Source organism: Oncorhynchus clarkii, chromosome 12, assembly GCF_045791955.1.
Source record: "Oncorhynchus clarkii lewisi isolate Uvic-CL-2024 chromosome 12, UVic_Ocla_1.0, whole genome shotgun sequence".
NCBI classification, from domain to species: domain Eukaryota; kingdom Metazoa; phylum Chordata; class Actinopteri; order Salmoniformes; family Salmonidae; genus Oncorhynchus; species Oncorhynchus clarkii.
The window spans coordinates 99968242-99994903 of NC_092158.1; the positions used below are offsets into that span (position 1 = coordinate 99968242).

The 26662-nt window shown below is 41.2% G+C and overlaps 1 protein-coding gene across 1 annotated transcript; it reads left to right on the forward strand.

The window, feature by feature from the left end:
* Nucleotides 1-2814: 2814 nt before the first annotated feature.
* On the forward strand, nt 2815-23224 carry LOC139421760 (NLR family CARD domain-containing protein 3-like). The gene is given in 9 exon segments (XM_071172879.1): nt 2815-2897; nt 8260-8376; nt 8611-8695; nt 8825-9053; nt 9383-11180; nt 17097-17270; nt 21840-22013; nt 22196-22242; nt 22674-23224. Coding segments are annotated over 9 exon segments (3258 nt in total).
* Nucleotides 23225-26662: the final 3438 nt, after the last annotated feature.

Sequence of the window (26662 nt, forward strand, 5' to 3'; positions counted from 1 at the left end):
TGCTAGTGTATCATAGGTCTATAGAACAGGGTGATATGCTAGTGTAGCATAGGTCTATAGACCAGGGCGATCTCCTACTGTATCATAGGTCTATAGACCAGGGTGATCTCCTTTTGTATCATAGGCCTATAGACCAGGGTGATCTCCTACTGCATCATAGGTCTATAGACCAGGGTGATCTCCTACTGTATCATAGGTCTATAGACCAGGGTGATCTCCTAGTGTAGCATAGGTCTATAGACCAGGGTGATCTCCTACTGTATCATAGGTCTATAGACCAGGGTGATCTCCTACTGTATCATAGGTCTATAGACCAGGGTGATCTCCTACTGTATCATAGGTCTGTAGACCAGGGTGATCTCCTACTGTATCATAGGCCTATAGACCAGGATGATCTCCTACTGCATCATAGGTCTATAGACCAGGGTGATCTCCTACTGTATCATAGGTCTATAGACCAGGGTGATCTCCTACTGTATCATAGGTCTATAGACCTGTCTTCTCAAAACAGGCTTAAAACACAACAAGCAACAAACAAACATGTTCTCTTTCTAATCTACAGTTAATGTTAATTATTTTCACTCAGGAAGGTTTGTTGTGTGAAAGAGAAACAAATAAATATGGTGGAAAGCCTAACAACAAATTCCACTTCCTCAAAACAGTTGTGTAAGTGTAAGTGTATTCATTAGTGCCACCGTAGCAAAACGTTTGGCGACAGAAACCGTTTAGGTCACATTGTACAGCATTTAGAGAACTGTTTATGTTTTATGCAACATTTTAATACTGTTGGCTGTGGAGAAAACTAATGAACACAACCCAGGTTGTTGCCTATGACTCGGCATGTTGATACCTGCCTGATGCTGAAACCTGAACGTAGCCTGAGGGGTAAGCTATGATACTAGCTTGATATACTGGTTTCCTAAAGTTAGCCAGATTCAGTTAGTTTCACATTCCAGCTCAGGCCTCACCCATCAGAATATACAGAACAGAACAGAAAATATCTCAATGACTTGACATGTTCTGGTTGTGAATTCAGGCTACAAGGGGAGAATCCTGACACTAATACTGGGTTAACTTTGTTTATACTGATACCGGGTTAACCCTATTGATACTGATACTGGGTTAACACTATTTATACTGATCAGTATCAATAGTGTTAACCCAGTATCAGTATAAATAGTAAGGTTAGGTCTAGGCTACCTACAAACTATTATAAGGTTAGGTCTAGGTTACCTACAAACTATTATAAGGTTAGGTCTAGGCTACCTACAAACTATTATAAGGTTAGGTCTAGGCTACCTACAAACTATTATAAGGTTAGGTCTAGGTTACCTACAAACTATTATAAGGTTAGGTCTAGGTTACCTACAAACTATTATAAGGTTAGGTCTAGGCTACCTACAAACTATTATGAGGTCAGGTCGATGTCAGGCATTCAAAAGTCAGAGTACGTTTGAGCTATAATCACTTATCATGCTGACAAACCTGATGGCCCCTGTTTGAAATGTTGTGAAAAATATCAGGCCTAGGCTACATTCTCTGTCCTGCTACTGGTAGGCCTGTAACGTTATGTGAACTGACCTGAACAGGTTTAGACTGGTCATCTATGATATGTAGGTTATATACAGTACATTCTCTGTCCTGCTACTGGTCGGCCTATAACGTTATGTGAACTGATCTGAACAGGTTTAGGCTGGTCATCTATGATATTTAGGTTATATACAGTACATTCTCTGTCCTGCTACTGGTCAGCCTATAACGTTATGTGAACTGATCTGAACAGGTTTAGGCTGGTCATCAATGATATTTAGGTTATATACAGTACATTCTCTGTCCTGCTACTGGTAGGCCTATAACATTATGTGAATTGATCTGAACAGGTTTAGGCTGGTCATCTATGGAATGTAGGCTATAGCCAAGGCATAGACCTTGATCTGCACATCACTAACAAATTGCTAGTATACATTATAACCTAGCCACTATATGTAATATAACATCTCTTACTTATGGCAAATAAACTTTCAGAATGGATCAATGATTTCCCCCTCAGATGATTTATGCCCATTTTAGCCCTTCTGTCTACATTCTCAGATACGTTTAGTAAATAACATATTGAAAGTATTCTACTTTAATTAATACAAATAATTGTGAGACATGTCCTGGTGTTGCTGTACTATCTATAACTACCTTAATAAACAGTGACTTATTATTATTATTATTATTATTATTGTTGTTGCTGTACTATCTATAACTACCTTAATAAACAGTGACTTATTATTATTATTATTATTATTATTGTTGCTGTACTGTCTAGAACTACCTTAACAAACAGTGACTTATTATTATTATTGTTGCTGTACTATCTATAACTACCTTAACAAACTGTGACTTATTATTATTATTATTATTATTGTTGCTGTACTGTCTAGAACTACCTTAACAAACAGTGACTTATTAATATTATTATTGTTATTATTATTATTGTTGTTATTGTTATTGTTGCTGTACTGTCTATAACTACCTTAACAAACAGTGACTTATTATTATTATTATTATTATTATTGTTGCTGTACTGTCTAGAACTACCTTAACAAACAGTGACTTATTATTATTATTATTGACAGTTACCATGGAGATGTCATTTCACAAATACATATTCATGTGATTGAATTAAATCACCCGACTGCTTCGATGTGTATATTAGTAAATGTATTATAAGAGATCATTAATAAATGATAACAATTGACATTCAATAATTACTGTGTTTACCACAACCAACATGTTGGATCTCTGTTTAGGGGTCAGTTCTCTAAAATGAGTCTCTCTGGGGAGAGAGAGGAGGGGGGCCCTGCCTCTAAAATGAGTCTCTCTGGGGAACATGACACCAAAGCGAAGAGGTGAGATAACAATTTTGTTTAAGAATTATTAAGAGTTTATTTCCAAATGCTATTTACAATTTTTCACATTTGTTTTTTAATCAGACATAGTTGCTCTTGGGTACCTTCAAAACTACTGTTCTCAGATTTCTAATTAATAGATTTTAGATGTGTATGAAAATGTGTTTTTTTTAGCAAAACACTATATATCCATTGTTTAGCTGAAATGTAAAGTTTGTATCCTGTATATTTGACTGTGATATGTGGATGTCTCACGGAGCTATCTTAAGAATGCACTTACTGTAAAGCGTTCTGGATAAGAGCATCTGCTAAATCAGGGTTCTCAATCCGGGGTCAGTGGAGGTACTGCAGGGGTTCTCAATCCGGGGTCTGCGGAGGTACTGCAGGGGTTCTCAATCCGGGGTCTGCGGAGGTACTGCAGGGGTTCTCAATCCAGAGTCTGTGGAGGTACTGCAGGGATTCCACGGCTCCCTGACTGTACTCATTGCAATGTAAGACATTTGATAGAATTTTCAAATGACACGACCACTTTGCCTACTCCTAAATATTGACTAATATGTTGGCATGCATATATATTTTTTTACCCATTCCGTTCTTACAAGTGAGGTTTTGACAATATTACCGTTATATCAACACTCTTCACACCCGTTTAACAACTCTAAATATCTTTGGCATAGTAGGTATCAAGTCCCTTGCCAATAATGTTGCCTACAACGTTGCATACAATGTTCATTTTCATCAAACTCATATTGCGTCCTAGTTGTCTTCAATTGCCCAATTTAGGATTATTTATTAACAACGTGATGTTGCGCATGTCCGAAGTTTATTGTTCAATTTGCTTTTTGCTTTACAGTCAGGGACAGTATGAGTGTAGCCAGATCCTTTTCACTCTCTATCCAAGTTTCATTTTGTAGTTCACCAGATTCGTCATTAGAACAGACGAACGAGCTGCTAGCTAACCAGGTTAGTTGGTACAGATAGGTAAGCTGGCTAGCGACTCTACCAGCAGCATCGTAGTTATCAAACAGATCACCGACCATTTCGAATCCCACGGTAAAGCTAGGTCATTATTTTTTATTTATTAACCTTTATTTCACTAGGCAAGCCAGTTAAGAACAAATTCTTATTTACAATGACGGCCTCCTGCTGAACTAGTTCATTGCATCCGCCATGGAGCCCAGTTTCATAATATTCCATGATGTCCCTGGTTATGAAGTAATTGTGAAAAAAGGCCTTATCTTAGGTAATCTTTCTCCCTGCCAGCTCCGATAAATTACACGACAGAGATGGTCCCCTCACTTCGCGTTCTTAGGAAACTATGCAGTATTTAGTTTTTTTTTAAGTATTATTTCTTACGCTGTTACCCCAGGGAATCTTACGTCTTATTACATACAGCCGTAAATAACTATTGAATATAAGAGCAACGTCAACATTACGACTAGAAATACGACTTTCCCGAAGCAGATCAATGGATCAGATCCTCTGTTTGGACCACCACCCAGGACAATGAATCAGATCCTCTGTTTGGACCACCACCCAGGACAATGGATCAGATTCTCTGTTTGGACCACCACCCAGGACAATGGATCAGATCCTCTGTTTGGACCACCACCCAGGACAATGGATCAGATCCTCTGTTTGGACCACCATCGGATCCCAGTAGACCCAAAACAACGGCACCACAGAAGGGGCAGACAGAGCTCTGTAGACGGGCACATCGCCCCGAGTATACTACTCGCCAAGTCTCTTGACTACAAGGTAGACAAAATTCGAGCAAGGGTTGCCATCCAGAGAAACATCAGTGATTGTAACATTCTCTGTTTTACGGAAACATGGCTCTCTCGGGATACGTTATCAGAGTTGGTACAGCCACCTGGTTTCTTCACACATCGTGCCGACAGAAACAAACATCTCTCTGGTAAGAAGAAGTGCGGGGGTGTATGTCTTGTGATTAACGAGTTGTGGTGTGATCATAACAACATACAGGAACTCAAATCCTTTTGTTCACCTGACCTAGAATTCCTTACAATCAAATGCGCATTATCTACCAAGAGAATTCTCTTCGATTATAATCTCATCCATGTATATCCCCCCCTCCAAGCAGACACCTTGACGGCCCTGAAATAACTTCATTTGAATCTATGTAAACTGTAAAACACATATCCTGAGGCTGCATTTATTGTAGCTGGGGATTTTAACAATCTGAAGAAAGGCTCCCTACATTTTATCATCATATTGAATGCGCGACCCGGGCTAGCAAAATTCTGGATCATTGCTATTCTAACTTCTGTGACGCATATTCCACAATTCCCTTTTGTTGCTCCCGGCCTATAGACAGGGACTAAAACAGGAAACGCCCGTGCTCAGGTCTGTTCAACGCTGGTCCGACCAATCTGATTCCACGCTTCAAGATTGCTTCGATCACGTGGACTGGTATATGTTCCGGATAGCATCAGACAACAACATTGATGTTTACGCTGATTCGGTGAGTGAGTTTATTAGCACATGCATCGGTGATGTTGTACCCACGGTGACTATTAAAACCTTCCCAAACCAGAAACCTTGGATTGATGGCAGCATTCGTGCAAAACTGAAAGCGCAAACCACTGCTTTTAATCATGGCAAGGCGACCAGAAACATGGCCAAATACAAACAATGTAGCTATTCCCTCCGCAAGGCAATCAAACAAGCTAAGCGTCAGTATAGAGACAAAGTAGAGTCGCAATTCAACGGCTCAGACACGAGACGTATGTGGCAGGGTCTACAGTCAATCAGGGATTACAAAAAGAAAACCAGCCCTTTTGCGGACACCGATGTCTTGCTCCCAGACAAGCTAAACAACTTCTTTGCTCGCTTTGAGGACAATACAGTGCCACTGACACGGCCCACTACCAAACCTGCGGGCTCTCTTTCACCGCAGCCAACATGAGTAAAACATTTAAACGTGTTAACCCTCGCAAGGCTGCTGGCCCAGACGGCATCCCTAGCCATGTCCTCAGAGCATGCGCAGACCAGCTGGCTGGTGTGTTTAAGGACATATTCAATCAATCCCTATCCCGGTCTGCTGTTCCCACATGCTTCAAGAGGGCCACCATTGTTCCTGTTCCCAAGAAAGCTAAGGTAACTGAGCTAAAAAACTATCGCCCCATAGCACTCACTTCCGTCATCATGAAGTGCTTTGAGAGACTAGTCAAGGATCACATCACTTCCCCCCTACCTGACACCCTAGACCCACTTCAGTTTGCTTACCGCCCCAATAGGTCCACAGACGATGCAATCACAATCAACTGCACACTCCCCTAACCCATCTGGACAAGAGGAATACCTATGCAAGAACGCTGTTCATCGATTACAGCTCAGCATTTAACACCATAGTACCCTCCAAACTCGTCATTAAGCTCGAGACCCTGGGTCTCTACCCCGCCCTGTGCAACTGGGTCCTGGACTTTCTGACGGGCCGGCGCCAGGTGTTGAGGGTAGGAAACAACATCTCCACCCCGCTGAGCCGCAACACTGGGGCCCCACAAGGGTGCGTGCTCAGCCCTTTCCTGTACTCCCTGTTCACCCATGACTGCGTGGCCATGCAGCCTCCAACTCAACCATCAAGTTTGCAGATGACACTACAGTGGTAGGCTTGATTACCAACAATGACGAGACGAGACAGCCTACAGGGAGGAGGTGAGGGCCCTCGGAGTGTGGTGTCAGGAAAATAACCTCTCACTCAACGTCAACAAAACAAAGGAGATGATCGTGGACTTCAGGAAACAGCAGAGGTACCACCCCCCTATCCACATTGATGGGACAGTAGTGGAGAAAGTGGAACGTTTTAAGATCCCCGGCGTACACATCACGGACACACTGAAATGGTCCACCGACACAGACAGCGTCGTGAAGAAGGCACAGCAGCATTTCTTCAACCTCACCAAAAGCACTCACAAGCATTTACAGATACACAATCGAGAGCATCCTGTTGGGCTGTATCACAGCCTGGTATGGCAACTGCTCCGCCCACAACGGTAAAGCTCTCCAGAGGGTAGTGAGGTCTGCACAACGCATCACTGGGGGCAAACTACCTGCCATCCAGGACACCTACACCACCCATTGTCACAGGAAGGCCATAAAGATCATCAAGGACAACAACCACCCGAGCCACTGCCTGTTCACCCCACTATCATCCAGAAGGCGAGGTCAGTACAGGTGCATCAAAACTGGGACCGAGAGACTGAAAAACAGCTTCTATCTCAAGGCCATGAGACTGTTAAACAGCCATCACTAACATTGAGTGGCTGCTGCCAACATACTGACTCAAATCTCTAGCCACTTTAATAACGCAAAATTGGATTTAATAAATGTATCACTAGTCACTTTAAACAATGCCACTTAATATAATGATTGCATACCCTACATTACTCATCTCATATGTATATACGGTCACAGAAAACGTTTGACCTCTGTCATTGCCAACAAAGGGTATATAACAAAGTATTGAGATAAACTGTTGTTATTGACCAAATACTTATTTTCCACCATAATTTGCAAATAAATTCATAAAAATCCTACAATGTGATTTTCTGGATTTTTTTTCCTAATTTTGTCTGTCATTGTTGAAGTGTACCTATGATGAAAATTACAGGCCTCTCTCATCTTTTTAAGTGGGAGAACTTGCACAATTGGTGGCTGACTAAATACTTTTTTGCCCCACTGTATATATATATAAAACATAGATGTATTATCTGCCAAAGTAACACAAGAGCTCTATATATATATATAATTAAATATTTATTTAGATGGGTGACATTATCTGCCAAAATAACAGCCCTGTAGACAAAGAAGAGCTCTCCAGTAGGTACCAAAATATTCAAAGGACATTACAAGTTACAAGTTTATCAACATTTAAAGCATAATTACTTTTCCATTGTTCCTCAAATATAGTGTGTGATATACAATTTCTAGCCCTGAGTCTCTGCTTATATCCAAAGTGAAAAACATAATTTCAAATGTTGCTATATAAGACCGAATCGAGCCGGTCAATCACATTTGAATGTGTAAAACCTAGCAGTACTGCTGATTTCTCTGAGAGTGAGGCAGATATATAGCATTTAGCAAACATGATTATTTCTCTCTGAAATGACAACATCGAGTTTTAAACAAATACATGTCTGTCATTGAACAACCCCATGCCATGATTAGATAGTGAAAAAACACACCAATATCATTCAAAATGTATGTAAACAATAAAAGCCATTTTACGAACATTTCTGAAAATGGATATATAGCGTTTCAGAATGAAACTCTTTCTATGTTTCCCCATCTGAGCTCAGAGTAGATGAGAGATGTAATGTTTGTCTCTGTTGTGTTGAAGCCCAAACAAGCGGAAGAGACCAGCCTCCCCTGTACCCAGCTGTGTGTCCATGAAGAGTGACTGGTCTATGGATCATTCTATAGTGTTTAGAGAGGGAGACTTTTCTACTGAACAAAGGTAAGAAGAACTCATGGGTCCTGGTCAGTGAGTTAAACAACACTGTCTCTAGTCATTTCTCCTCTCACATTTTTCCATTTATTGTTGTTGTTTTCATAATCCATAGGCTAATCCTTTTGTCCATTTTCATAGTCCTAAAACAAAATTAAACAAACACAACATGTGTGTGTGTGTGTGTGTGTGTGTGTGTTTCCTCCCTGGATGAGGAGATGTAATCTCATGTTTTGTCCACAGAAACCAACAGGAGGGATCAGAGTCAGAGATTCTCAGTGGTCAGTCTTCCCAGAGTCATCAAACAGACCTGGCCTCCATATTCAGTGTATGTGGTCCTGTTATGTACATTCGTTTTTGTTTACCTCAAGTAAAGTTGATCTGTCAATCATTCATTAATATGTTAATTAGAAAGCATTTATTCTCTTGCTTAACTTATTTACCTAATTTATTTCAGTTGCTTGAAGAGAATATTATGACATTTTTGAAGAACGAGCTGAAGATGTTCAAGAGGATTCTTAGTCCAGAACTCCCAGAAGGCTTTGAGAGTCAGAAGCAGGATAAGGAAGTGGTGGACGCTGAAGATGAGAAGCAGGAGAGCAGTGCCAGAGAGGGGGCTCTGAAGATCACACTGCACATCCTGAGGAAAATGAACCAGAAGGAGCTTGCTGACACACTGGAGAAATGTAAGATCTGTCTGCCTCATGTTGAATGCTGTTTTATAACATTTAAAAGCTGTAGCCAACAGCTTAACACAACACCTTGTGACCTCATCAAGTAGCAGCAGGGATGTGATGTGATGATACATTTAGAGAGAGAGAGAGAGAACATTAATAATACCATCAATAATACCAATAATAATATAATCAGTCACACCAGTCTGTAATGCATTATGAAAACATTTACACAGTCAGTTAAGAGAATAAATTACAATAATTTAAAACTTTATAACAGTCCTACAATACTGTAGGCATTAAAACAGACGTAATATTAATATCCTCTGTGTTATTTCTAGAGTCAGATGAGCTTGCTGTGATTTGCCACCGTGAACTCAAATCTAATCTAAAGAAGAAGTTTCAATGTGTATTTGAGGGGATCGCTAAACAAGGAAACCCAACACTTCTCAATAAGTTCTACACAGAGCTCTACATCACAGAGGGTGGAACAGGAGAGGTCAATAATGAACATGAGCTGAGACAGATTGAGACAACAACCAGGAAACAAGCAAGACCAGAGACTGCAATCAAATGTAATGACATCTTCAAACCCTTAACTGGACAAGACAAACGTATCAGAACTGTGCTGACAAAGGGAGTCGCTGGCATTGGAAAAACAGTCTCTGTGCAGAAGTTCATTCTGGACTGGGCTGAAGGAAAAGCAAATCAGGATGTCCAATTTGTATTTTCATTCCCTTTCCGGGAGCTGAATTTGATGAAAGGTGACAAACACACTTTCATTGAACTTCTTAATCACTTCTCAATGGAAACCAAACAATCAGGAATCTCCAACTACGACAAGTACAAAGTTCTGTTCATCTTTGATGGTCTGGATGAGTGCCGACTGCCCCTAGACTTCCAGAAGAACAAGATCTGTTGTGACGTCACAGAGTCAACCTCAGTGGATGTTCTGCTGACAAATCTCATCAAGGGAAATCTGCTTCCCTCTGCTCTCCTCTGGATAACTACCCGACCTGCAGCAGCCAATAAGATCCCTTCAGGGTGTGTTGACCAGGTGACAGAGGTACGAGGGTTTGATGACCCACAGAAGGAGGAATACTTCAGGAAGAGATTCAGTGATGAGGACCTGGCCATCAGAATCATCTCACACATAAAGACATCAAGGAGCCTCCACATCATGTGCCACATTCCAGTCTTCTGTTGGATTTCTGCAACAGTCCTTGAACACATGCTGAAACATCAGAGAGAAGAGATGCCCAAGACTCTGACTGAGATGTACACACACATTGTGGTGTTTCATACCAAACAGAATAATGAAAAGTATCTTGGGAAAGAAGAGACAGGTCCACACTGGAATAAAAAGAGCATTCTGTCACTTGGAAAACTGGCTTTTCAACAGCTTGTGAATGGCAATCTGATTTTCTATGAAGAAGACCTTAGGGAAGCTGGCATTGATGTCAATGAAGCCTCAGTGTACTCAGGATTGTGCACACAGCTCTTTAAAGAGGAATGTGGGCTGTACCAGGTCAAGGTGTACTGCTTTGTTCATCTGAGCATTCAGGAGTTTCTGGCTGCTGTATATGTGTTCCTCTCATTCATCAACAACAATGAGAATCTAATGGACAAACTACAAACAAAGTCGAGTAACTTTTCTTTGCTGTTCAGAGACAAGCCTGAAGTTACTGTCTACAAGAGTGCTGTGGATAAAGCCTTACAAAGTGAGACAGGAAACCTGGACCTGTTCCTCCGCTTCCTTCTGGGCCTCTCAATGGAGTCCAATCAGAAGCACTTACGAGGTCTACTGACAAAGACAAGAAGCAGCTCACAGAGCCATGAAGAAACAGTCAAGTACATCAAGGAGAAGATCAGGGACAATCCCTCTCCAGAGAGGAGCATCAATCTGTTCCACTGTCTGAATGAACTGAATGACCATTCTCTAGTGGAGGAGATCCAAAGCTACCTGAGATCAGGAAGTCTCTCTAGAGCCGGCCTATCACCTGTACAGTGGTCAGCTCTGGTCTTTGTGTTGCTGACTTCAGAAAAGGAGCTGGATGTGTTTGACCTGAAGAAATACTCCAGATCAGAGGAAGGTCTTCTGAGGCTGCTGCCAGTGGTCAAAGCCTCCAGAGCTGTTCTGTGAGTAAATAAAATGACATTTAAGAACTAATCATCAGGAAGAAATATTCAGTTTAGAGAAAAATATGTATTATAATATGTATAATATATTATTTTGAAAAACATATTGAATCAATGCATTGGTGTTCACATTAGTATAACAATATGACCATACAATTCTAGGAGACGGAAGGTGAATCTATATGTTGTTTGTGAAAAAAATAAATGCATCTGCCATTGTCCTTCTACACTACTGGTGTTAAATTAACAATTCAAAAAAAAATGATTTGACCTTTATTTAACCAGGTAGGCCAGTTGAGAACAAGTTCTCATTTACAACTGCGACCTGACCAAGATAAAGCCAAGCAGTGCAACAAAAAGACAACAACACATAAACAAGCGTACAGTCAGTAACAAATGAAATACGATTTGAGAGGTAAGGCAATAAATAGGCCATAGTTGCGAAATAATTACAATTTAGCAATAACACTGGAGTGAATAGATGTGCAACGTGAAATACTGGGGTGCAAAATAGCAAAACAACTATATGGGAATGAGGTAGGTAGTTGAATGGGCTATTTACAGATGGGCTGTGATCGGTAAACTGCTCTCACAGCTGATGCTTAAAGTTAGTTTGGGAGATATAAGTCTCCAACTTCAGTGATTTTTGCAATTCGTTCCAGTCATTGGCAGCAGAGAGCTGGAAGAAAATGCGGCCAAAGGTAGTGTTGGCTTTGGGGATGACCAGTGACATATACCTGCTGGAGCGTGTGCTACAGGGTGGGTGTTGTTATGCTGGCCAGTGAGCTGAGATAAGGCAGAGCTTTACCTCGAAAATACTTATAGATGACCTGGAGCCAGTGGGTTCGACGAATACGTAGCGAGGGCCAGCTGACAAGAGCATACAGGTCGCAGTGGTGGGTAGTATATGGGGCTTTGGTGACAAAACGGATGGCACTGTGATAGACTACATCCAATTTGCTGAGTAGAGTGTTGGAGGCTATTTTGTAAATTACATCATTGATATATACAGAGACAAGAGTCGGCCCGAGAATTGAACCCTGTGGAACCCCCTTATAGACTGCCAGAGGTTCGGACAACAGGCCATCCGATATGACACACTGAACTCTATCTGAGAAGTAGTTGGTGAACCAGGCAAGGCAGTCATTTGAGAAACCAAGGTTGTTGAGTCTGCCGATAAGAATACGGTGATTGACAGAGTCAAAAGCCTTGGCCAGGTCAATGAAGACGGCTGCATAGTACTGTCTTTTATCGATGGCGGTTATGATATAATTTAGGACCTTGAGCATGGCTGAGGTGCACCCATGACCAGTTCGTAAACCAGATTGCATAACGGAGAAAGTATGGTGGGATTCAAAATAGTCGGTGATCTGTTTGTTAACTTGGCATTCAAAGACTTAAGGCAGAATGGATATACAGTTGAAGTCGGAAGATAAAATACACTTAGGTTGGAGTCATTAAAACTCCAACCACTCCAACTTTTCAACCACTCCTAAAATTTCTTGTTACAAACTACAGTTTTGGCAAGACGGTTCCTTTTAGGGCTAGGCATCCCACATGCGAGACAACTTCCGGTGAAACTGGAGGGCGGGCAATTCCAATAAATAATCATAAACAATACGGATATTAAACATTTAGGTACATACAGTATGTGTCTTATTTCGGTTGAAAGCTTATATTCTAACTGTACTGTCCGATTTACCGTAGCTATTACAGAGAAAGCATGCCATGCGATTGTTTTAGGACGGCGCCCCACATCAAAATATTTTTCCACCCGCATAGGTATCATAAATTCACAAATAGCAAAATAGCGATTCAATATTCACTTACTTTTTGAAAATCTTCCTCTGATTTGTCATCCAAAGGGTCCCAGCTATAACATGTAGGGTCGTTTTGTTAGATAAAATCCTTCTTTATATCCCAAAAAGACAGTTTAGTTGGCGCCATCGATTTGAGTAATCCACTCGTTCAACATGCAGAGAAAGGAATCTGACAATCTACTCCCTAAACTTTGTTTCATCAATTCAAAATATGTTTATTTTTACTCCTAAGATACCGTAAAATGTAATCAAACTATAATATTTATTTCAGAAAGAAGTATGTTCAATACTAATTGAGTGTATGTTAACTTCTGACCCACTGGGAATGTGATGAAAGAAATAAAAGCTGAAATAAATAATTCTCTCTACTATTATTCTGACATTTCACATCCTTAAAATAAAGTGGTGATCCTAACTGACCTAAGACAGGAACATTTTTACTACGATTAAAACTGGGTTTAAATGTGTTTGGCTAAGGTGTATGTAAACTTCCGTAAACTTCCGAATTCAACTGTAGATCTGTAACAGTTTGGGTGTCACGCCCTGACCTTAGAGATCCTTTTAAATCTCTATTTGGTTAGGTCAGAGTGTAACTAGGGTGGGCAATCTATGTTTTATATTTCTTTGTTAGCCTGGTATGGTTCCCAATCAGAGGCAGCTGTCTATCGTTGTCTCTGATTGGGGATCATACTTAGGCAGCTTTTTCCCACCTGTAGTTTGTGGGATTTTGTTTTGGTACCGTGCCGTTTACTATACTTTTCATTTTGTTTGTATTTGTTGTTTTTTCGGTGTTCATTGAATAAAGTAAGATGTACGCATACCACGCTGCACCTTGGTCCGATCCTTCCATCGACGAGCGTAACATTGGGTCTAAAGTGTCACCCTCTTTGAAGAGGGGGATGACCGCGGCAGCTTTCCAATCTTTAGGAATCTCAGACGATACGAAGGAGAGGTTGAACAGACTAGTAATAAGGGTTGCAACAATTGCGGCGGATCATTTTAGAAAGAGATGGTCCAGATTGTCTAGCCCAGCTGATTTGTAGGGGTCCAGATTTTGCAGCTCTTTCAGAACATCAACTATCTGGATTTTGGTGAAGGAGAAGCTGGGGGGGGGCTTGGGCAAGTTGCTGTGGGGGGTGCAGTGCTGTTGGCCGGGGTAGGGGTAGCCAGGTGGAAAGCCAGCCGTAGAGAAATGCTTGTTTAACTTCTCGATTATCGTAGATTTATCGGTGGTGACAGTGATTCCTAGCCTCAGTGCAGTGGGCAGCTGGGAGGAGGTGCTCTTATTCTCCATTGACTTTACAGTGTCCCAAATATTTTGGGAGTTAGTGCTACAGGATGAAAATGTATATTTGAAAAAGCCTTTGCTTTCCTAACTGACTGTGTATATTGGTTCCTAACTTTCCTGAAAAGTTGCATATCACGGGGGCTATTCGATGCTAGTGCAGAACGCCACAGGATATTTTTGTGCTGGTCGAGGGCAGTCAGGTCTGGAGAGAACCAAGGGCTATATCTGTTCTTAGTTAAAAAAAATTTAATGGGGCATGTTTATTTAAGATGGTGAGGAAAACACTTTTAAAGAACAACCAGGCATCCTCTACTGATGGGATGAGGTCAATATCATTCCAGGATACGCTGGCCAGGTCAATTAGAAAGGCCTGCTCGCTGAAGTGTTTTAGGGAGCGTTTGACAGTGATGAGTGGAGGTCGTTTGACCGCTGACCCATTACGGATGCAGGCAATGAGGCAGTGATCGCTGAGATCCTGGTTGAAGACAGCAGAGGTGTATTTAGAGGGCTAGTTGGTCAGGATGATATCTATGAGGGTGCCCATGTTTACCAATTTAGGCTTGTACCTGTTAGGTTCCTTGATCATTTGTGTGAGATTGAGGGCATCTATCTTAGATTGTAGGACGGCCGGTACGAACTCTGAAGATAGATGGGGGGATATCAATTCACATATGGTGTCCAGGGCACAGCTGGGGGCTGAGGGGCTGAGGGGCCGAGGGGGGTCTATAACAAGCAGCAACAGTGAGAGACTTATTTCTGGAAAGGTGGATTTTTAAAAGTAGAAGCTCAAACGGTTTGGGCACAGACCTGGATAGTATAACATAACTCTGCAGGCTAACTCTACAGTAGATTGCAACTCCTCCCCAGTTCTATCTTGATGGAAAATGTTGTAGTTGAGGATGGAAATTTCAGAATTTGTGGTGGCCTTCCTAAGCCAGGATTCAGACATGGCAAGGACATCAGGGTTGGCGGAGTGTGCGAAAGCAGTGAATAACATTAACCTAGGGAGGAGGCTTCTGATGTTAACATGCATGAAACCAAGGCTTTTACAGTTACAGGAGGCAACAAATGAGAGTGCCTGGGGAATGGGTGTAGTACTGGGGGTAACCTCTACATTACCAGAGGAACGGAGGAGTAGGATAAGGCTAAAGGCAATAAGGACTGGTCGTCTAGTACGTTGGGAACAGAGAATAAAAGGAGCAGATTTCTGGGCGTGGTAGAATAGATTCAGGGCACGATGTACAGACAAGGGTATGGTAGGATACGAGTACAGTGGAGGTAAGCCTAGGCATAGAGTGACAATGAGAGAGGTTGCATCTCTGGAGGCACCAGTTAAGCTAGTTAAGGTCTCCGCATGTGTGGGGGGTGGGACAAAAGAGCTATCTAAGACATGTTGAGCGGGACTGGGGGCTCCACAGTAAAATAAAACAATAACAATAAACAGCAGTAGACAAGGCATATTGGCATTAGAGAGAGGCATAAAGCAAGTGTTGATTGGGAGAGCTAAGACAACAGTGGGTAAGACAACAACAACAACGGGTTAACAGCTAAGGCAACAACAACGGGTTAACAGCTAAGGCAACAACAACAGGTAAACAGCTAAGGCAACAACAACGGGTTAACAGCTAAGGCAACAACAACGGGTTAACAGCTAAGGCAACAACAACGGGTTAACAGCTAAGGCAACAACAACGGGTTAACAGCTAAGGCAACAACAACGGGTTAACAGCTAAGGCAACAACAACGGGTAAAAGGCGATGAATGGGCAGAGAGGGTCAGTTAGGTACCCACAGGACCTGAGTTTGATGCTGGGGCCGACAGATAAACAAAATGAAGTACCGTGTTAGTGAACAGTCCAGGAGGCATCAGCTATGTAGCCGAGTGATCATAAGGGTCCACTGAGCAGCAATAGGTGAGACAGGTAGTCGCTACTACGGTAGGCGAGCAGGAAACACTGTGTTCAGAAAGCTAGCGGGCCGGGCCGGGAGACACAGTGTTCAGAAAGCTAGCGGGTCGGAAGACACGGTGTTCAGAAAGCTAGCGGGCCGGGAGACACGGCGTTCATAAAGCTAGCGGGCCGGGAGACACGGTGTTCAGAAAGCTAGCGGGTCGGGAGACACGGTGTTCAGAAAGCTAGCGGGCCGGGAGACACGGCGTTCAGAAAGCTAGCGGGCCGGGAGACACGATGTTCAGAAAGCTAGCGGGTCGGGAGACACGGTGTTCAGAAAGCTAGCGGGTCGGGACAAGCAGATGGCTCTTCTGCGGCATCACAACGGAAAAACATGTTGAAAACAATTGGACAATTACATCGGCAGACCAGTCGTGATGGATTGGCGGGGCTCATGTCGACATTAAAGGGTCCAGACCAATTGGCAAAAGAGGTATTGTAGCCCAAGAGTTAGCTGGTGTACTTTATCGGCTAGCCGGGAGATGGGCTTAGCTCATTAGCTTCGGGGCAGAGCCTCCCGGTAGCAGCTAGCTAGCGGTTATGATCCGGTGTAATGGTCCAGATCTTGCTGCAGGAATCCGGTGATCTAGTGGAGAAAATCAGTCCGATATACTCTGGGTTGATATCGCGCTGTGCAGACTAGCAGGTATTTTCCGAGCTTAAAACAGCTAAAGGTAATGGGGTGAGGCGGGTTGCAGGAAGGGATATATAATTTGAAAAAGGAAAAAGAGATTGAAATAAATTGAAATATATACAAAAATACAGAATATTTATACTGGACAAAAACAAACACGTTCGAATGCTACGCCATCTTGGATTATAACAGCGTGTTTGTGAAATCATGATTTGACTCTTTGCAGGCTGTCAGGCTGTGGAGTCACAGAGGAAGGCTGTGCTTCTCTGGTCTCAGCTCTAGAGTCAAACCCTTCACACCTGAGAGAGCTGGACCTGAGTAACAATGACCTGAAGGATTCAGGAGTGAAGCTGCTCTCTGCTGGACTCGGGAATCCCCACTGTAAACTGGAGACTCTGAGGTCAGTATTCCTGTAGTTGGTCAACAAGTGATAACTGTTCACCAGATCCACATGTGTTTACCAGACACACATAGTCCACACCATATGTGTTTGGACAGTGAAGCTTACAGTTTTAAATTTGGTGCTTTGCTCCAGCATTTTGGATTTGAGATAAAAATGCTTCATATTAGGCGACAGTACAGAATGTCACCTTTTGTTTAAAGATATTCATACACATTTTACTGTTTAGAAATGAAAGAACGTTATGTATGTAGTTCTATCATTTGAAGAAGTCCTAATTATTTGAACAAATCATTTAGTCAAAAGTTTATTGTTTGGACCAATATTCTTTGCCTCCAGTGATTTCATCAAGCTTGTGATTCTACTAACTTGTTGAATTAATTTTCAGTTTGTCTTGGTTGTGTTTTAGATGTTTTTCCTAATAGAAACTGAATGGTGAATAATGTCCAGTCATTTTGGAGTCACTTCTTTTGTATGGTCAGTAAGAATAGAAGATGTTTCTGAACACTTCTACATTCATGTGGATGCTACCATGATTATGAATAAACTTTAATTAATCGTGAATGATGAAGAATAACAAAGTTATAGAGGCACAAAGATCAGAATAAATGCTAACCTCTCCTGCTATTGGTAATGGTGAGAGGTTAGCATGTTTTGTTGTAGCCTCTGTTATTGGTACTGGTGAGAGGTTAGCATGTTTTGTTGTAGCCTCTGTTATTGGTAATGGTGAGAGGTTAGCATGTTTTGTTGTAGCCTCTGTTATTGGTAATGGTGAGAGGTTAGCATGTTTTGTTGTAGCCTCTGTTATTGGTTATGGTGAGAGGTTAGCATGTTTTGTTGTAGCCTCTGTTATTGGTAATGGTGAGAGGTTAGCATGTTTTGGTATAGTCTCTGTTATTGGTAATGGTGAGAGGTTAGCATGTTTTGTTGTATCCTCTGTTATTGGTAATGGTGAGAGGTTAGCATGTTTTGTTGTAGCCTCTGTTATTGGTAATGGTGAGAGGTTAGCATGTTTTGTTGTAGCCTCTGTTATTGGTTATGGTGAGAGGTTAGCATGTTTTGTTGTAGCCTCTGTTATTGGTAATGGTGAGAGGTTAGCATGTTTTGGTATAGTCTCTGTTATTGGTAATGGTGAGAGGTTAGCATGTTTTGTTGTGTCCTCTGTTATTGGTAATGGTGAGAGGTTAGCATGTTTTGTTGTGTCCTCTGTTATTGGTAATGGTGAGAGGTTAGCATGTTTTGTTGTGTCCTCTGTTATTGGTAATGGTGAGAGGTTAGCATGTTTTGTTGTAGCCTCTGTGATAGGTAATGGTGAGAGGTTAGCATGTTTTGTTGTAGCCTCTGTTATTGGTAATGGTGAAAGGTTAGCATGTTTTGGTGTAGCCTCTGTTATTGGTAATGGTGAGAGGTTAGCATGTTTTGTTTTAGCCTCTGTTATTGGTAATGGTGAAAGGTTAGCATGTTTTGTTGTAGCCTCTGTAACTTTCTCACTCATTATTATTCATGATTCAAAACACAACCCAAAACACAACCAAAACAAACTGCAAATGCAACCAACGAGTTTGAGTCACAAGCTCGATGTAGGCTTCAAGGAATATGGGACCAAATATTTTTTGACTACTTTAATATACTTTGAGTGAACTGGTCAAAATACTTATGAATACTTATTAAATACTTATGACTTCTTCAAATGGGCGGACTTGATACATAAAGTGCTGTCATTTCAAAACGGGAAACAGATATGTATTAAAATATCCTCAAATAAAAATATTTGAAACATTTGATTCCAATTTCAACAGAGCCACATTTAAAATGTTAGCTTCACTGTCAAAATAGATATGGTGTGGACTGTATACTCAATACAATCTAAATCTGATACCTCACTGTCTAAATAGATATGATGTGGACTGTATACTCAATACAATCTAAATCTGATACCTCACTGTCTAAATAGATATGATGTGGACTGTATACTCAATACAATCTAAATCTGATACCTCACTGTCTAAATAGATATGATGTGGACTGTATACTCAATACAATCTAAATCTGATACCTCACTGTCTAAATAGATATGATGTGGACTGTATACTCAATACAATCTAAATCTGATACCTCACTGTCTAAATAGATATGGTGTGGACTGTATACTCAATACAATCTAAATCTGATACCTCACTGTCTAAATAGATATGGTGTGGACTGTATACTCAATACAATCTAAATCTGATACCTCACTGTCTAAATAGATATGGTGTGGACTGTATACTCAATACAATCTAAATCTGATACCTCACTGTCTAAATAGATATGGTGTGGACTGTATACTCAATACAATCTAAATCTGATACCTCACTGTCTAAATAGATATGGTGAGGACTGTATACTCAATACAATCTAAATCTGATACCTCATTGTCTAAATAGATATGGTGTGGACTGTTTACTCAATACAATCTAAATCTGATACCTCATTGTCTAAATATATATGGTGTGGACTGTATACTCAATACAATCTAAATCTGATACCTCACTGTCTAAATAGATATGGTGTGGACTGTATACTCAATACAATCTAAATCTGATACCTCACTGTCTAAACAGATATGTTGTGGACTGTTTACTTAATACAATCTAAATCTGATACCTCTCTGTCTGTCTTCTGACTGATACTGCTTTTTAAACTGGTCTGGTCAGTCTACTCAAATATTTGTACTATACATTTTTCTCTCTACAAGCAACACTATGCACTGATAATACTCTGCAATGATAATACTATGCAATGGTAATACTATGTAATGATAATACTATGTAATGATAATACTATGCAATGATAATACTATGCAATGATAATACTATGTAATGATAATACTATGCAATGATAATACTATGCAATGATAATACTATGCAATGATAATACTATGCAATGGTAATACTATGCAATGATAATACTATGCAATGGTAATACTATGCAATGATAATACTATGCAATGATAATACTATGCAATGATAATACTATGCAATGGTAATACTATGCAATGATAATACTATGCAATGATAATACTATGCAATGATAATACTATGAAATGATAATTTGTAGTTTATAATAATGATACATTCATTTATGAATAGATATGGCAGGTTTCAGGACACTGATATATCTGAATATGTTGAAAAAATATACTGCCACTATTTTCACCACCAAAGCATAGCAGTGTAATTTTAATATGATTTGACTCTTTGCAGGCTGTCAGGCTGTCTAGTCACAGAGGAAGGCTGTGCTTCTCTGGTCTCAGCTCTGAGGTCAAACCCCTCACACCTGAGAGAGCTGGATCTGAGTAACAATGACCTGAAGGATTCAGGAGTGGACCTGCTCTCTGCTGGACTGGGGAATCCCCACTGTAAACTGGAGACTCTGAGGTCAGTATTCCTGTAGTTGGTAAACAAGTGATAACTGTTCACCAGATTCACATGTGTTTACCAGGCAATCATAGTCCACACTACATGCCTGTGTTACTGTTTAGAAATTAATAGTGAATAAAGATGAAAAACAAAGTTATAGAGGCAGAAAGATGTTTTTTTAAATGTTATTCTCCTCTGTTATTGGTAATGGTGAGAGGTTAGCATGTTTTGTTGTAGTCTCTGTTATTGGTAATGGTGCGAGATTAGCATGTTTTGTTGTAGCCTCTGTTATTGGTAATGGTGAGAGGTTAACATGTTTTGTTGTAGTCTCTGTTATTGGTAATGGTGAGAGGTTGGCATGTTTTGTTGTAGCCTCTGTTATTGGTAATGGTGAGAGGTTAGCATGTTTTGTTGTAGTCTCTGTTATTGGTAATGGTGAGAGGTTAACATGTTTTGTTGTAGCCTCTGTAATTCTCTCACTCATTATTATTCATGATTCATTCATGATCTTTCTCAATCATGACAGTCACAGGCTTGATGTAGTCATTGTGTTCAAAGAATATGGGACCAAATATACTAAAGTTTTGACTACTTTAATAAACTATAAGTGAATTGGTCAGAATACTTATGACTTCTTCAAATAGAGGGACAAGATACATGAAGAGCTTTAATTTTTCTAAACCGTGAAACAGATATGTATTAAAATATCCTCAAATAAAAGATGACATTATATACTGTCACCTCAAATTAAACATTTGATCTTAAACCTAAAATGTTGGAAATATAGCCATATTTAAAATGTTAGCTTCAGTGTCAAAATAGATATGTTGTTGTGAACTGTATACAATCTAAATCTGATACCTCACTGTCTGTCTTTTTAAACTGGTCTGGTCAGTCTACTCAAACATTTGTGTATACATGTTTATATCAGCAGGCAATACTTTAATAATTTGTCATTTCTAATAATGATACATTCATTAATTAATAGATCTCAATATACTATACACTCTACTCAAATATTTGTACTCTTCAAGTAATATTATGATCACTTATACAAATTATACATTCATTCATTTATGAATAGATATGGCAGGTTTCAGGAGACTGCCACTATTTTCACCACCAAAGAATATCAGTGTGATTTTAATATGATTTGACTCTTTGTCAGGCTGTCAGGCTGTCTAGTCACAGAGGAAGGCTGTGCTTCTCTGGTCTCAGCTCTGAGGTCAAACCCCTCACACCTGAGAGAGCTGGACCTGAGCTACAATCACCCAGGAGACTCAGGACTCAGACTGCTCTCTGCTGGACTGGAGGATCCACACTGCAGACTGGAGAAACTCAAGTATGTAGAGGGTTTATGTCAATGTTCATATCAGACATGTTTGACTCATCAGGATAGTTAAGACAAACATTCTTACCACCCCTTGGACAAAGTTGTGTGTGTGTGTGCGTGTGTGCGTGTGCGTGTGTGTGAGAGCAGGTGTATCCCTCAATGACTGTCTGTTCTTCTGCTTACCGCTACAGTGTGGAACATGGTGGAGAGAACAGAATGAAACCTGGGCTTAGAAAATGTGAGTGTTGACTGCTGTGAAGAATATGACTAAGAATAAGTCTTAATTCAAGTTAAGTCAAAGTCAAAGACCACCATCATTACTTACTTGGTCATATTAAATATCAGCTGTAGTTCTACAGAAGCAGATATCAGGGACACCAAAGATTACAGAGTTGTTTTGAAAATGTGTGTGTTTGTGTTTGTGTTCATACAGGTGTGTGTGTGTGTGTGTGTGTGTGTGTGTGTGTGTGTGTGTGTAATTAATAGGAAAGGGTGTGTTTTATATTACCATACAGTATAACATATGATCATTCAACAAGTCTTAAGCTACCTTAAATTCTCCTTTTGATACCTAGAAACATCTACATTAAATGAATTAGTGAAAAGTGAGATAACATTCTAATGTGAATGATGATGATTTCTAATATTGTGTCTGGTTTCATCCATCAGATGTCTGTGATCTCACACTGGACCTAAACACAGTAAACAGACACCTCTCTCTGTCTGAGGGGAACAGAAAGGTGACATGGAGGAGAGAGGAGCAGCCGTATCCTGATCACCCAGGGAGATTTGAGGACTGTGAACAGGTGCTGTGTAGAGAGGGTCTGACTGGGCGCTGTTACTGGGAGGTAGAGTGGAGTGGGAGAAGGGCTGATATAGGAGTGACATATAAAGGAATCAACAGGAGAGGAAGGGTTGAGGACTGTGGTCTTGGATACAATGACAAGTCTTGGAGTCTGGACTGCTCTGACTACAGTTATATTGCCTGTCACAATAATAATGACACTACCATAGACGTCCCCTCCTCCAGCTCCCACAGAGTAGGAGTGTATCTGGACTGGCCAGACGGCACTCTGTCCTTCTATAGAGCCTCCTCTGACACACTGACCCACCTGCACACATTCACCTCCACGTTCACTGAGCCCCTCTATCCAGGGTTTAGGGTTCATGATGATACCTCAGTGTCCCTGTGTCAGGTGGTCCCTGTCTCAAACACATGATGTTTCACTCTAATCAGGGTCATGTTCAGTAAGACACCCTGGAGCAACAATGTAGAATATCTTTCTAGTGTGTAAACATATAATTGTATATATTCATGAATAAACACCATTGAAGTTGACAGACATTGTCAACTAGAGTCATTCATTAATATAATGAATCACCACACTGAGTTGTTAAAACGGATTTAATTTACAAATCATTGATCTTGTTGGTTTTTTCTCCCCAATTTCATGGTTTCCAATTGGTAGTTATATTCTTGTCTCGTCGCTGCAACTCCCATACAGACCAGACTCCTAGGTAGTATTTTATATATATTTTATCTTTGTAGTTGTCCACATATTCTAAGTCACAACCATCCAGAGTAGTGATGCAGATCGGGTTGGCGGGTGCGGGCAGCGATCGGTTGAAGCGCATGCATTTAGTTTTACTTGCATTTAAGAGCGGTTGGAGGCCACGGAAGGAGAGTTGTATGGCATTGAAGCTTGCCTGGAGGTTAGTTAACACAGTGTCCAGGGAGGGGCCCGAAGTATACAGAATGGTGTCGTCTACGTAGAGGTGGATCAGAGAATCACCAGCTGCAAGAGCGACATCATTGATGTATACAGAGAAAAGAGTCGGCCCGAGAATTGAACCCTGTGGCACCCCCATAGAGACTGCCAAAGGTCCAGACAACAGGCCCTCCAATTTTACACACTGAACTCTGTCTAAGAAGTAGTTGGTGAACCAGGCGAGGCAGTCATTTGAGACACCAAGGCTGTTGTCTGCCGATAAGAATGTGGTGATTGACAGAGTCAAAAGCCTTGGCCAGGTCGATGAATACGGCTGCACAGTAATGTCTCTTATCGATGGCGGTTATGATGTCGTTTAGGACCTTGAGCGTGGCTGAGGGGCACCCATGACCAACTCTGACGCCAGATTGCATAGCGGAGAAGGTACGGTGGGATTCGAAATGGTCGGCGATCTGTTTGTTAACTAGGCAGGGTAGGATAGATATTGGTCTGTAACAGTTTGGGTCTAGAGGCAGGGCAGGGTAGGATAGATATAGGTCTGTAACAGTTTGGGTCTAGGGTGTCTCCCCCTTTGAAGAGGGGGATGACCGTGGCAGCTTTCCAATCTTTAGGGATCTCAGATGATACGAAAGAGAGGTTGAACAGGCTTGTAATAGGGGTTGCAACAATTGCAGTGGATAATTTTAGAAAGAGAGGGTCCAGATTGTGAAGGAGAAATGGGTGAAGGAGAAATGGGGGAGGCTTGGGAAAGTTGCTGTGCGGGGTGCAGAGCTGTTGACCGGGGTTGGGGTAGCCAGGTGGAAAGCATGGCCAGTCGTAGAAAAATGCTTATTGAAATCCTCAATTATGGTAGATTTATCATGACAGTGTTTCCTAGCATCAGAGCAGTGGGCAGCTGGGAGGAGGTGTTCTTATTCTCCATGGACTTTACAGTGTCCCAGAACTTTTTGGAGTTTATGCTACAGGATGCAAAATTCTGGTTGAAAAAGCTAGCCTTTGCTTTCCTAACTGCCTGTGTATATTGGTTCCAAACTTCCCTGAACAGTTACATATCGCGGGGGCCAACTACTCAGTAATCTGCTCCATGAAGACTGGGGGTCAGCCTGATGTACCAAACTACCCAATAATCTTCCAACCTGAACACTGTTGATACCAGTTTATATCTATACTGTCTTCCAACCTGAACACCAACCTGAACACTGTTGATACCAGGTTATATCTGTACTGTCTTCCAACCTGAACACTGTTGATACCAGGTTATATCTGTACTGTCTTCCAACCTGAACACTGTTGATACCAGGTTATATCTGTACTGTCTTCCAACCTGAACACTGTTGATACCAGGTTATATCTGTACTGTCTTCCAACCTGAACACTGTTGATACCAGGTTATATCTGTACTGTCTTCCAACCTGAACACTGTTGATACCAGGTTATATCTATACTGTCTATCACTTCTTTTATTAGATGAATAAATAAAACCTAATTGAGGAATGTTTTTACTTGTAATGACCTGTGTTCTGTTAAAAACCCTGATTTTAACTGAGATTTTTAACTTTTAACAGATATCCATATAAGTACCTGATTCAGACTGCGTCGTGCTCCAGCCCAGAGGCTCTTTGTGGGATTCATTGAATGTAACGGAGTTGAAGTTGTGTTCCCAGAAGTCCACAGGATGGCACCAGAGCAGCATAAATGGACTGGTGAGACCTGAGTAATGTACCAGGGGAATACACCATATAACCAGCAGTATGTGGACACGCCTTCAAATTAGTGGAATCGGCTAATTCAGCCACACCTGTTGTTGACAGGTGTATAAAATCAAGCTGACAGTCATGCAAACTCCACAGACAAACATTGGCAGTAGAATGGCCTTATTGAAGACTTCAGTGACTTTCAACGTGGCACCGTCATAGGATGCCACCTTTCCAACAAGTCAGTTTGTCAAACTACTGCCCTTCTAGAGCTGCCCGGGTCAACTGTAAGTGCTGTTATTGTGAAGTGGGAAACGCCTAGGAGCAATAACGACTCAACCGCGATGTGGTAGGCCACACAAGCTCACAGAACGGTACTGCCGAGTGTCTACGGAGATTTCATGGCTGTGTGCTCGATTTCATACACATGTCAGCAACGGGTGTGGCTGAAATAGCCAAATCCGCTAAATTTGAAAGGGTGTATATATAGAGTGTACCTTCACCTATCGTCCGCTTATTCGAGTGCCTTATTTGGAATGATGTTGAGTCCACATGTTTAGACAGACAGGAAGTGGCTGATTAAATCACCTTTATTAAAAGATACAAGATGCTGGAATACCAACACTTTAGAATGCAGAAGTACTTTACACACAGGCCCAGGCTTGTGTCCAATATGGCCCCTTATTCACTATATAGTGCACTACTTTACACACAGGCCCAGGCTTGTGTCCAATATGGCCCCTTATTCACTATATAGTGCACTACCTTTACACACAGGCCCAGGCTTGTGTCCAATATGGCCCCTTATTCACTATATAGTGCACTACTTTACACACAGGCCCAGGCTTGTGTCCAATATGGCCCCTTATTCCCTATATAGTGCACTACCTTTACACACAGGCCCAGGCTTGTGTCCAATATGGCCCCTTATTCACTATATAGTGCACTACTTTACACACAGGCCCAGGCTTGTGTCCAACCAAACTCACATAGAGGCTGTATCCAATATGGCCCCTTATTCACTATATAGTGCACTACTTTAGACCAGAGCCATGTTCCCTATATAGTGTACTCCTTTAGAACAGAGTCCTATTCCCTATATAGTGCACTACTTTAGACCAGAGCCCTATTCCCTATATAGTGCACTACTTTATACTACAGCCCTATTCCCTATATAGTGCACTACTTTATACTACAGCCCTATTCCCTATATAGTGCACTACTTTATACTACA